This window comes from Microsporum canis, genomic scaffold (genome assembly GCF_000151145.1).
Source record: "Microsporum canis CBS 113480 supercont1.2 genomic scaffold, whole genome shotgun sequence".
In the NCBI taxonomy this organism is placed as follows: Eukaryota; Fungi; Ascomycota; class Eurotiomycetes; order Onygenales; family Arthrodermataceae; genus Microsporum; species Microsporum canis.
In genome coordinates this window covers 563,495-576,679 of record NW_003299168.1, presented here as the reverse complement: position 1 = coordinate 576,679, position 13,185 = coordinate 563,495, and the positions used below count along the sequence as shown (strand labels likewise).

The 13,185-nt window shown below is 50.0% G+C and overlaps 3 protein-coding genes across 3 annotated transcripts in view; 1 reads left to right on the top strand and 2 right to left on the bottom strand.

The window, feature by feature from the left end:
- Positions 1 to 238: 238 nt before the first annotated feature.
- MCYG_01641 (uncharacterized protein) lies at positions 239 to 875 on the top strand (the record flags this gene model as incomplete). Its single annotated transcript, XM_002848661.1, has 2 exons — positions 239 to 474; positions 608 to 875. 2 exons carry the CDS (start codon positions 239 to 241, stop codon positions 873 to 875), a joined length of 504 nt encoding a protein of 167 aa, XP_002848707.1.
- Positions 876 to 1,919: 1,044 nt separating this feature from the next.
- On the bottom strand, positions 1,920 to 4,085 carry MCYG_01640 (serine/threonine-protein kinase MST20; the record flags this gene model as incomplete). The annotated part of the gene is made up of 1 exon (XM_002848660.1): positions 1,920 to 4,085. The coding sequence occupies one exon, from the start codon at positions 4,083 to 4,085 to the stop codon at positions 1,920 to 1,922; it is 2,166 nt and encodes a 721-aa protein (XP_002848706.1).
- Positions 4,086 to 12,330: 8,245 nt separating this feature from the next.
- Positions 12,331 to 13,185, bottom strand: part of MCYG_01639 (4-coumarate-CoA ligase-like 6) — a gene marked incomplete at both ends in the record, with an annotated part of 2,531 nt that continues 1,676 nt past the window's right edge. The window contains 2 exons of the mRNA XM_002848659.1: positions 12,331 to 12,761; positions 12,958 to 13,177. Coding sequence (XP_002848705.1) covers positions 12,331 to 12,761; positions 12,958 to 13,177 — 651 coding nt within the window. The remainder of the gene's footprint in view (positions 12,762 to 12,957; positions 13,178 to 13,185) is intronic.

Sequence of the window (13,185 nt, the reverse complement as noted above, 5' to 3'; positions counted from 1 at the left end):
TCCATATGCTGCCCGCCTCTTGGAAGTCGATAGTAAGGGCGTCTGCAGAACTGCACTGCCTTGTCCCCGTCGTACATAGTACGTACCGCCTCCTGAGAGCTGTCCAGCCAAGAAAGAAAGAGATCATATAAGTATGTATACTCAGCGAAGATCACAGATCGTGATCTGTTGGTTTCATGCGGCCTTACTATGTAAGGCGGAAAGAAGAAAAGAAAGCTCATAAAAAACAAGCCTCATCATGATCTTCTTTTCCCTTTCGGTGAGGCAAAAGGAAAAGGGGGAAGAAGCCAAGGTATCGACAAAAGAAAGGAAAAATACATCTATACACACATACCTTCAGCCATCGACTTGGAATCCAGACGATAGGAGACAGGACAAGACCTCTCCTATCCGTTCATTTCTTTCCTCTGGGCCCGCTGAAGATCGAGCAGTGGATGTCTTACCCCATACCAACCCCAAGATCGATATGGAGGTGTGCGTATCAGGGACCCTTGGCCCCAAGCTCTTACCTTCACCAACTAGCTTTCTCTTTTTTTTTTCATCTTTGCCGCTGTAAGAAGTGCTGCAACTTGGCATGGCGTACATAGCTTACGTAGCTGGCATCCAGTAAATGGCCTGAACCTATCCCTATCCCTATCCCTATCCCATCGGCTCACCAAGTCAAACGAGCTTCGTACATGCCTCTATTGGTCCGCCCTTGGCGCCTGCGGAAACAAAAGGATGAGCTGGCATCGTACATACGCGCCCGGCGTGGAAAGTCAACTTTGGTCGGAAATGGCCGGCAAGATTTCAAGTGTATACCACTTGGCCTGCCTTGGGCTGAGTCTGGGCTGGGCTGGGCCTTGGGCTTGGGATGGTGCCTTGGGGATGAATGATGTGGGAGTTGGCGTTGGCAACCAGGCTGTGTGGGAATGTGAGTGAAGAATGCAGAGTTCTCTCTCGTCTCGCCAAGTGTGGTATGTAGAGCAGCGAAGGGGTGCAAGACGACGGGTGTTCCGAGATCATATATGGCCGTTGCCAAGAGGGTTGCAGGATGCGCGGTACGACGGGGATGAAAGATATCGATGCAAGCTGTATGTATGTATGGGGTGTATGGATGTTAGCTGGGTTATTCCGAATGGACCAGTGATACTGGCGCTTGGTGGTGACACTGGATATCTCATGATGACTTAGTGTAGCGGTGGCTAAGCATCATTAGACAAGCATCAACCGACCAGCCAGCCTATGATGATGGTGATGACAGGCAGAGAGCAGCGACAAGTTAACCCAACAATCAATCCATTGGCATTAATTATTAAAACAAGACAACAAAACAATTAACCCATAGCTATCCTCTCTCCTCTTCCAAGGGGCATGGTATGTTTGTTTTCTTTTTTCTCCCTCTTTTTTTTTTGGGTTATTCAGTCAAAAGGGGCTTCAAAAGAGCAAATGTTCACCGTGTACTCATTCATAACCAGTTGTAGCAGAACAGTGTAAAAGGGGGAAAAGAAAAGCAGGTAGAATCAGAAAGAGAATGAGAGAACCCTCGACCCTTTGCACGGGGAGAGTAAAGTTGACAAGTGGAAAAGAAACGCCAGAATCAAAACAATTTAGCAACACCTGAATATTCACACAGAAGGGGAAAGGAAGGATATAAAGGCCGTTAGTGTATGTACGCTCTGAACAGGATAAAAAAAGGGCCTATTGCACAAGTGTGTGAAGAGGCAAGGACAGTCTTTCGATGATTAAAAAGGGTTGTCTGTAATGTTGAAAAGAAAAAGCCAGTTAAAACCCCCAATGCAAGTCGTAAAGTTGATCGAAAAAGCAGAACAAAAAAAGCCTCCCTGTGTATCGGTGTATGATGAGAAAAGGAAAAGAGAAAAGAAAAAAAAATCTGTTTATTGTTAGACAGGACATTATTGCAGGCGGCGACGCTGGGCTTAGTAGCCGTCACCCATATCAAAGCGGTACTGAGGAAGATATTTCTTCTCAGGGGGGAAGTGGTGGTGAATCTTCTGCACAACCATCTTGCTCGCGAGCTTCGAGCTGGACTTGCCGGCAGCGTCGATGTTGACGGAGTCCTGCTTCTCTTCGCCCTTCTTGCCGGCCTCGGGAGCACAGCACTCGACGGATTTCATGAAGCGGTCGTTGAGAACGTCCTGGATGGTGGCGCGTTTGGATGGGTCTGGATGAAGCATTTTGAGCAAGAGGACCTTGAGGTTACGGTTGCCGATGTGTTTGAAGGCAGGGCCGCAGGATGGGAATTTTTCGTCGGATGGGATACCGGCGGGTGAAGAGGCGAGGAACTTCTCCCAGCCAGAGATGAAGCGCGCGTAGTTGGAGTTCTCGCGGTTGGCAGAGGGCCAGAGGTTGCCGCGGAAGTGAAGGGTGAGGTAGACGACGGCGCAGGACCAGACGTCGAGAGGGCGAGGATCATAGCTGGATTCTTTGGCGAGGACTTCAGGGGCGATGTAGGGCAGGGAGCCACAGATGCCAGGAGAGGAAAGGCGGATCTCGCCCATTTCCTTACCGCACTCACCTCCGGAGCTGCGGAGACCAGGGTGCAGGCCGCTAAAGACCTCTGAAACACCAAAGTCGGTGATCTTGATGTATCCATCGTCTGAGAGGAGCAAGTTTTCAAGCTTGATATCACGATGAGCGATGCCGTTTTCGTGCAGGTGAGCGACGCCGCGGACCATCTGTTTGAAGAAGCAGTGGTTGTCCTTGGGCTGGAGGTAGTTCTTCTGCACGAGCGAGAAGAGCTCGCCGTACGAGCAGTACTCCATGACGTGGTTGTATCGACCGTTGTTGGTGCAGAGACGGAAAGACTCAACGATGTTGGGATGATGAAGCGAATGAGCGATGGAGAACTCCGACTTGACCTTTTGCTCGTACTCGTGCTTGTCTTCCTTTGAGCCGCATTTACGGAACTCCTTGACGGCGAAGAGGTTTGACTTGTCGCTGCCCTTGCGGCACATGATCTTAACTGTGGCTGTGGCTCCACGGCCGATCTCCTTGCGTTTTCCAGGAACTTTGCTGCAGTTGGTGTACTCGTCTGCGAGCGGACAGGTGCCGACGTCGAAGTCGTCTGGTAAGCTGGTGCTCATGCGTCGAGCCTTGAGGCCGGCACCGGAGACTGCAGGGATGGAGAAGCCAGGGCGTTCTGGTTGGTTCTGGACGTCACCGAGGCTGGGGGATCGGATACGATGATCTTCCTCACGCTGGGGTCGAGGCGTCGCTCCGAACATGACTCTGCTTCGTTCACGCAGGCTGAGACCGGTGGACGAGCGGCTTGGTCGCTTGGGAGCGAAGGGAGAGTCTGATGGAGGTGTGACTCCAAGAAACATCGGGTTCTGGCCGCCATGGAGGGTGCTGGAGGGTGAAGATGGCGACTGGGGTGAGTGGGCTCGAGACGAGGTGGGCGAGTGCTGGTTCGTGGAGGAGACGGACCCCTTGCGAGCATCACTTGCCTGGAACATGTTCAAAGACAGCTTCTTCTGCTCCGGCGCGGCTGAAGGAGTCGGAGGAGGTGGCATGGCTTCGGAGGATGTACTTGGTCTACGGAAGATTCCCTTGATCGACTTGGACGCCTTTCTCAACGGAGACGCGCGCTGGGAGGCTGAAGTGGTCGGACGCTGAGCTGGAATAGGCACGGGAGCAGTCTCTGCGGCGGACGAAGTGACTGTGGCAGCCGGAGTCGAAGTGGCAGGCTGCTTTGCGGGAGTAGAAGGGGGAGTTGGCTCGGTATTTACGATGATGGGCTTCTTGAGCACCTCGACCGGGACGTTGACGACCGGATCTCTGCTGGGCGGGTCAATGCGAGGGTGGTGAGGATGTCCGTGGAAGAGGGCATGATGGTGGGTGAGGCTGGTCGGAGTGACTGGCTCTGACGGCTCGGTGGCAGACTCCTCGTCCTCTTCGTGGATGACGCCCGGCAGGTCGGCACATCGAAGTGACTCGGGCAGGTCGATCGTCGGCCGGGCTGGAGTGGTCAACACCTCGAGGACCGGAGCACACTCCTTGAAGCCTGCTGCCTTCTGGTGTTCGGAGTTCGTTGCAGGCCATGCCTGCTCGTGGTTCACGATCGGTACTGTGGTGGTAGCCATGATCGTCGAAAGGGAAGGGGGGAAAAGGGCAGTGCTAGCTAGGGTGAGCCCTGCTGGGGGGGGCTTGGATGATCAGGACGGGAACGGTTGAACTGTGCAAGCTCTCGACAAGGAAGAGATTTTTCTCTATCTCTTTCCTCTATTCCTCCTTGCTGTTCGATACGGCCAATTATGGAGTTGCTGTCTGTTCGATGTGGTGGTTTGTGGCTGTGGGAGTTTTCTGATATGGGCTTGTGCCGTTCGAGGGCTGATGTCTTTAGATATCTGCTGACCCGACAAGACACTCGCAATAGAGACTGGAAAGACGAAGGAGAACGAGGACTAGTCTCTCTGGAGCGAGCTGAGGCGACCAGAATGGGCGTGCAAGAGTCGCAGGGCCGAAGCAGAGACGGGACGAGGGACGACGGTACAGGATAACGAACCCATCAGACACCGGCTATTGCATGTTACTATCAGGGGGAGAGGAGAGTCAGGAGAGTGAAGAAGAGAAGAAGAAGTAGAAGAGAGAGAGGAGAGTGTCAGGAAGAAATAGGCAGAAGAAGAAGAAGTCCAAGAAGGCAGAAGAAGAAGAGGGCCTCAAGTTGTATATTTCAACCTCCCCTTCGTACTGCAAAAAAAAAAAAAAAGAACGAGCGCGTATTGCAAAAACGGGGGGGAGAAAGAGAAAAAAACCGAGTGAAAGATACGGGATACCACGGTTACCTCAAACGAAGGCGATACCCACGATACAAGGCCAGTACAGGGTCAGTACGAGGTAACCTAGACTTCGACGGGGAGGAAAAGCGCCTTGCCGGCGTATCGCCTGTGACCGCAAGACAGCCTTGGATACGGTAACGAGACGGTAAGAAAGACGAGGAAAAAGGAAAAAAGAGGTGGCTTGTGGGGGAAGAAAATCCTCCACGGTGCTGTAATACCAATACGGGGCAAGAAGCGAGTGATGTCATTATTACTTACCGATGCTGCTTTAGTGACGTCGAGAAAAGACGATGAAGAGGAAGTTTTATGGCAGAGGGAAGAGTTATGAGGACAAGAAGTCGGGAGAGAAGAGAAGACAGAAGAGAGATGGAAGACGGGGACGGGGAAGTCTTATATCTCGCCTCTCTTGGTTCTTGTTTTCTTTTTTACTGCAAAAAAGGCTTATCGCTTCGTATAGCTGGGCCTCCCGTCCTGTGTCTGCTGCGTACTTATACTCACACATCCAGATGGATAATACGGAGTCACCTACGTCAGTCTTGCAAAAGGAATACAAGAGCAATAAGAGGCAGCAACAGTCAGAGCCAGCGAAGCGTTTGCTGTCACTCTTCGCTCTTCTTCTTCTCCTGACAAGTCGGGCCAAGGCCACATCCTTTCTGTTCTACCGGCTGCCCAGATCGATGGCAGACATAGTCGTCCCTTGGCCGAAGATCAGGACTGTTCATTACACAGTATATCTACAACAGTCCCTCTTGATGCTATACAGAGTTGATCCCCGGTCGACGGAGATAAAAACGAACAAACCGGAGCCATACAGCCACGCAAGGGTCAAGTGAAAGAGATGCACGGGAACCGGTGCCGAAGGTCAACCTCTCTTCCCAACATGGATATCCCGAAGCCCATCCCGTTTTGCCCTGTGGATGGCTGAGACGGGTCAGCCATGCCATGCTCTGCCACCCATCTTTACTTTTCCATCAAACGCCTCGCTAGCACTGGCACACCCACCCTCACATATACACATACATAGTTAAAGAGACAAGATATAAATTCTACATTAGGTAGCAAAAAGGACAGACATCTGAGAATGACGCTGATTCGACTCTTTCTTCCTCGGCATGGCAGGCTGCTTCTTCCGGCTGTATCCTCGCCCACTCACACGCTTCTTTCTTTTCTTCTTCTTCTCTCAGCGTAGAAACATCCCGACTGGCTGGGCAGATTTCACCTAATAAAAGTACCTTTCAGAAGAGCTCCTCTTGCTCCTCTTTTAGACTTGGACCGCTACTATTATTATTGCGATTGTTATGGAATTGGAGGGCGAAATGGCGGTCGCGTGCCTGTTTCCTTCAATGGGTACTCTTCACTCCCCTTATCCCGATCAATTAACTAGCTAGCCGCCAGTTCCTTTCGAAATTCCCCCAGCCAAGAGAGATGAAAAGCAAAGATGAAATAAGTTGAAAGGAAAAGGAAAAACCAGCCCAGTGACTGGCCGGGATGGAGGGGGGGATGCTTGTTCCATACATGCATGATGCAGCATGCGCTGCACTTAGGCAGCATGAGAGAGAAAGTAGTCATTCAAGTTTGAAGAAAGCCAGCAAAAAAGAAAAGCTCATCGCTTAATGGAGAAAGGGAAGACCAAGTCAATTGCATTCAAGCTTCGAGCGTCTTCGTATCTGGATGAGAAAAAGGAACTGCTTACCCTCTCTGTCTCGAGAGACTCTCACACGACAAGAAGCCAGACAAGCATAGTGCTAAGAGGGCGCATCCAGTCCGAATTCGAATTGTCATTGCTTCGAGTCTACTACGTACGAGCTCCGTTTGACGTGAACAGACGCCCTGCTTCCCGCTTCGATGGAGCACGGCATATCTCCAAAACTAAGCAAGACTTATACTGCTTGCCCCCGGCCGACAAGTAATATCAACAAAAGGGTTTCAGACTTTTTGCCGGCCTTGCATCAACGCTGTTTTAAAATAAATCCCGGAAAACGTCTCCCAGTCGTTCCAGTCCAGAGTTCCCCTCCAAGGCAAGGGGGCCCATCCACTCAGCGACCGCCATGTCAAGGTTTCTCACTAAAAACGTATCCAGGGCGGAGAAATTATTAAATGGCGCATTACTACATGGACATATTCATGTCGACCAGTTTCGACCTTTCCCCCCCCTTTTTTTTGGGGAGGGAAGGGTTGCTTTGCCCTTGTCTACGAGGGAAAAACCCCTTCACGCCCGAACGGCTCGCTAGACCTAGACGGGGCGACAGATATGGGAATTGCACAGCTTGGTTCGAGACAGCAAGGGCTCGTCGACTTCTTGTTTTTGGCTGCCGGTCTGGATGGGCCCCCGTCGATGAAACGTAGGGGGGGTGTTCTTATCTGTTCTTGTCCTGTTGGCTACTGCCGGTTGAGCGAAGTTGAGCTCCTTGCTGAATCCAACATGCAGTCAGCAAGCCAGGGCAAGCCAGGGCAAGCCAGGGCAAGCCATGAGGGAGAGAGCATTGAAAAAAAAACTTCCGACAAGAAGGATGATGGGATTGTCGGCCCGCCGCCTAACCTAGCCCGTTGACCTGGGAATCAATCTATTTCATTACATAGTACGCTAACTTGTTACTCGGTTACTCGCTTGCCCTGCCTGCTGATCAGCGAAGAACAAACGAGGCTGAATCCACCATTCCTTGAATGTCTATAATATTACATCAGAGCAAAAGACTCGGTGAGGACCCCCTTGCCCTGACGGGAAAATGATGGCACGAGAGGACCGTTTACCGACACTCCTGCGCGACCCTGTCCATGGCAACTGGCCATGGCCATCCCTAGCGATAGGGAACACATCATATAGATGCTTTTTTATCTCCACATCTCATATCGCTTGTGCGCCCCCAGACGAGAGCATGGCAAGGGCACAGGGCATGGCATGGCTTATATCTGTACGACCAGCTCCTCGAGACGCCTTCACCTAGCTACGCCGTGTCACGAAACTAATAATACTATCATCTGCAACCAACAGTTTAGCTGTGCCGTAACTTGGACCGGCTAAAAAGGCAAAACACGTGACGTGGCGCTGATACCGGGGAGAAGGGAAGAACGAAAGAAAAAAAAAAAAAAAAGATGTCGCCTTTGAGTCAGCGAAGACTGCAGAAGATGGAGAGATGGAGATGTTGCAGCGAGAAGACGGGGGTGTCTCGCAGCTGGTTCTGGGGAAGGCGAAACAAGAGGACTCTTGTGTTTTCCTTGGAGAGCGACAAACACGAACCGTTGAACCAAGTGTCTGTCTGCATCAACTCTACCATGTACGATGTACGCTTTATACCTCGACTCTTTGTGGTCGAACTCTTGCTCGTTTGTCTCTCTCGCTGCTTTTGTTGGTATGTTACCTGTAAATACCGTAAATACGCCATACATCGCCGTAAGTTCCAGAAAAGCTTACCCCCTGCGAGCGGCTAGCGCGGAACCTCGCATGTATTCTCCGGCCGGGAAAAGACCAGAAGTACCTTTCCATACTAACCTTGGGTGGAAGATACCTCCAGCAAGCCAAAAAAAAAAAAAGACAGTTGGGACGAATATCGCCGATGAGAGGGATTTGGGAGAACGTGCACTCACCTAGCCCCGATACGAACGGCAGGGATTAAATTACTGTTCGTGCCCTCGACCAGGGGGGAAGAGAGACAGAGGGGGAGAAGATGAGACGTATACATTCGGCTATGAAGAACGAGATCTCGCCAAGGACGCATCGAGCACTTGCATAAGAACGATGCTGGAGTACAGATGGGATCGGTTTTTCGTTCATTGTTGCATGTTGCAGGTTGCATGGTTGTACGGAGCACGGAGTTGCGGTACATAGCTTTTGATGGCTAGGTGGAGGACGGAGGGACGGGGCTGTTTCTTCTTGTGTGGATCGGAGGAGAGATGAAAGGAGCGCCGGACCAGAAGTCCCGTGTAAGAGGTTTGTGTGCCCGTTTTGTTTTTTTTTTTTTTAGGAAAAATGCCGCATCCGGCCTCGAAGACGGACTTCACCTTGATACGTACAGACGTACAGGCTTGTGTGATGTTATGTCCTGTGCATAAATGGGATGAAAACCCACACAGTGTACATGATCGTAACTTATCCTGTCACATCTCTGTCATGGGAGCATAATAGCATCCCAAGTGAACATGCCAACCATTTAAATCAACAGCGCCAAACGCGGCATGCACCAAAAAAAAAAGAGGAAGAAAAAGAGGCTTCTGCCAGTGTCTCTCTTTTCTCTTTCTTTTTTTTCCTTTTTTTTCTTTTTTTCTTTTCTGCTCTATTTTTATGCCTATGCAGGGTTATGTAAGCATGTCATGCAGGGAGAAGCTTGGACCCCTGCTTTCCCTTGCCCTACGCTAACCGTTTTAATCCAGATATAATGCCACTTTAAGGCTTTCCTGATGCTGCTTTTACACGGAGAAGGGCAGGGGCTTCTCCGCGGACCGTGCGTGAATAACCTTTTCTTTCTTTCTCGCGCGAGATCAAAACAAAAACACAAGAAGAGCGAAAAGGCCGGCGGATATAAACCGAAACACACAATATTACGGGGTATATATATATATAAAAGAATGATATGCATGCCGGCAGTTGAGAAGAAGCATCTGGAGTTTTTTTTTGGAGGGGATGGGAGGAAAGTCTAAACCCGCCTCTCTCCTAGTCGCGACCTTTTGGCCTATCGAGAGCGTCTGGTAGAGCACGAAGTAGCGAAGCAGTCATTCGAAAGACAGTCATCTGATGGTAGAATAAGAGAGCGAGTAGCAAGAACACCACTACCATCCCCGTAATCAGCCGCCCTGGCAGATTCCAGCGGCAAAGAAGAGCGACCAACATCTTCCATCAATCCTTCTGTTAGATGCTCAGCCGGTATATAAGCACTTGTGCAGATACTTGCCTTCACCGAGGCTGATCTCGAAGGAAGCGAGTGGCGCTCTCACCAGATGTACATAGTATGGCTTCGGTGTATACATGACATCCTCTTAAACAAGTTGCTCTTTTCGCCTCCTCCAGGGCCAACACCGAGACCTCCAGCCGAGAGGACGTGCACCGAACTTGAACTCGTGCGAAGAGTAAAATTAGAGGTGATAATATTGCGCGTCAAGCTCGCCTCCTATTAATATATACATAGTATGTGCATATCCCACGGCAGAATGCTTAATTGCTGCTTTTCGCTGGCTCTCGTATAATTAAGTATAATAATATATCGGCCCCAGGTCGATGAACAAGCTCGTCCCTTGCCGAATTGGCCTTTTGCAGGCATTGGTAGGAAGTACACAGTATGGTATTACAGATTTATGCATGGTTAAGGTCTTGTTGGGCAGTGGTTATCCGCTTTTATCCTGCTGGTTGGGTTCGAGATATTTCTCAGCCATCAACCTGGTCGATGCAAATAAACACTGGGCATCAATTATATATGCCTTCGAGCCGCGTCACTTTAATGACGGGAGATATTGATTGAGATGAACAAAGGCTCCTCAAGAGTCGTTCAGCATGACAGATAGCGCCAGGCCTCTTGCGCATAGTACGTTCTCAAAAGGTCATACCATGCATCACAAGCCATGTCAGGCACTAGAGCATTGAAACGTGCATGTCCAAGTCAGAACCCATTGATGATGCACATGGAGTTCCACATGTTGCAAGCAAAGTTCTCGTCATTGCCATGAAGTCGCTCGTGGAAGAAGTAGCTAGTAAGAGGGCGAACGCCGCGACGCCATCGTCAAGTTTCAATGCTCTTCCAACGCCTAGGTAAATCCTGCCATAAGCAGTCGGGAATTACTCCGTACAATTGGCTCGACAATCTCTCCCCAGTTTCGACAGTGAATACGGCATGGCTGGTTTCAGTGGAGACATGTGGCTGGTCATAGGCACATATCTTCTCCAAATAAAGGACTCGATGCATGAACCTCATATGGAAGAAGGGAAGCACAAACAATCCAATGGTTTAAAGCCTTTGCCACGCAGAAAAGCTGTTGTTAAGCATGTTGTAAGATGAGAAGTTATTCACAGCTTTCTTTTACTTCCTCCTGCATTCTGCATACGATGCTCAAGTTCCCCTGAATCCTAAGAGTCCATGATCTGAAGGGCCACGTCTCTTATTTGGGGTCATGCGCCATCCAAGCAGTGGAGAAATTGCCCTCTACCCGGTATGTATGTATGATCATTGATCAATCACCTATAATTCGTATAGGGCAGAAGTTGTACGGAGTACTCATACAAACGCCCGCCCTACTCAGCAATGTTATCAGTGTTACCGGCAGTTCACAGAATCGTCATAGTCGGTGATTGGCTATCTGGGGTATTGTTCCTGAGATTGTCACGTATGGTGTTGCTTCCATTGAAGCTAAGGCGGATGGTATATGGTATAGCCGCGGAGTTGTGCCGAGAAACGGGTCTCAATGGCCAAAAATAGTTGGATGGAGTAAACAGAGCCTATCTGACTGTAAGGCTGGTTTGACTCTTAACGAAGATCCTTCAGAAGCGATGGTTTTGTCCATGTTAACTTGTTGTTGACGCTCATCTTGGATGGATAACCTCGAAACACGTGATTGGCCCATCCAGGCGTCCACATACAAATGTTCTGGTGTCATCGACGAACTCCGTATGGAGAATGTCGAAAGGATCTGCTCGTTTTACTTGTCTTGACCGAATGTTTGATAGAGTTACCTCGGTGTTCGGTTGTTTGTCCGTACCTTGTTGGTTATACGGATAGATAGCACACTGGATTTTGTATATATCTCTTCCACAAACGGGATACAGGGAGAGTTCCAACATTTTCGTATGTACATGCATTAGTTATCTGTACTTTACGCTGTTCAGTAACTCTGCGTATGGCTGGGACAAGTGTGTCTTGTATAGATGACGACATCTCTATATATTAATGAAAACGTCGCAGGGGTTGAGCGACAAGGAGGGGTGACGAAGCAGGGCAGCAGCAGAAAGGGGCATGGGCAAAGTTGAATCGCTCATATCAAAAAAAAAAAAAGAAATAAACCCGTTTCTACCCACTGAAACGTCCATTTGATTCCACGTTGCTCGACTGAAAGATAACCATAGAGCAGCATATCTTAGCTTCCTTTCGGCCGCTTGAGCTTGTTTCAATTCAGGTCTCAGTTCATATCATGGCCCTCCTTTAGCAGCTCAATTGCAAGTTCACGAAGCTTGAACTTCTGTATCTTGCCACTAGCGGTCTTCGGGAAGTCTTTGGCATCGATATAAAATATATATTTAGGCACTGCCGAGCAGGAAATGATCGTCGTTAGCGTCAGCGCAAAGCAGTCTGGTATCAAATGTGGGTGGGAAAGAGAAAAGAAAAGAAAAACAGGAGGCAACACGAAAAAAAGGAAAAACGAATCCATGGGGAAATTCTCCGGGGAGCTAGGCTTGAAGAAACGAGGTGCACAAGCAAAATGGCTTGAACGTTGGGATGGTCGATAGCTCAAGCTCAGTTAATGGCACGGATTTGGTGCGCCGGGTCGACAGCCGAGTGGGCGACGGTGGCGAGCGAGCGAGAAATGCAACTCAAAAAGGGGGAACAGGCCCTTTGTGCCGTGACAAGCATTAAGGCAAGCGGACATGCAGCGAGATACGGACATGGGCAGCTTGCACCGCTTGTCTGCCACTCTCGTGGACTCCACATGGATCACATGGAGGTTTTGGGGGGGTTGCACGGCGATGTGGATGTATATTTTTGCGATATAAATGACAGCGAGACAATTGGTCCTTTCGAGGTCGCGCTAACGACGATTGGCCAGGGCCAAATTTCGTCAAGTAGTCAATCAATCGCGGATATAGGATCAACCATCCGCAGCCCCATGGGGGGTGGATGTAAGGTATGGTACGGGTAAGATAAGGGGGTGGTTTGATGACAGCGACGCAAGGAAATGAACCTGAAACACAACTTTGATCATGGGCAAAGCTAGGCCGCGAAGTCCAGCGGCCCATCCACCAGATATCGAAAAAAGCAACGGAAAACAGTCGTGGGATGATAACTTCAAATAAGCAAAATCAAGCATTGCCAGGGTAGCCTTGGCGGGATGATCTTAAAGAAAACAGCCAAAGCCAGGGCTACGAAAACACGGCGACCATCCCGTACACTTGGGACAGTGCCCTTGCTTTTGCTTCGGTGGGAGAGGGGGTGCAAGGAAGATGTCCAGGATGGCACTGATTCTTTTTAGTTCGACTTACCTAGATGACGGCTCAGCTTCTCTCGGACCCAGCTTTTGACTTCTCCAGGAGTCACCCTGCCCTCCCCTTCTTCATGTGCAACCACGAAGGCAGCAACGGCTTCTCCGTAGCGCTCGTCGGGGACGCCTAGCACGGATACGTTGGATATGCCGGGGTGTGCGAGAAGACAGTTTTCTACCTCGAGAGGGTGAATGTTCTCGCCCCCCCGGATGATCAGATCCTGATACG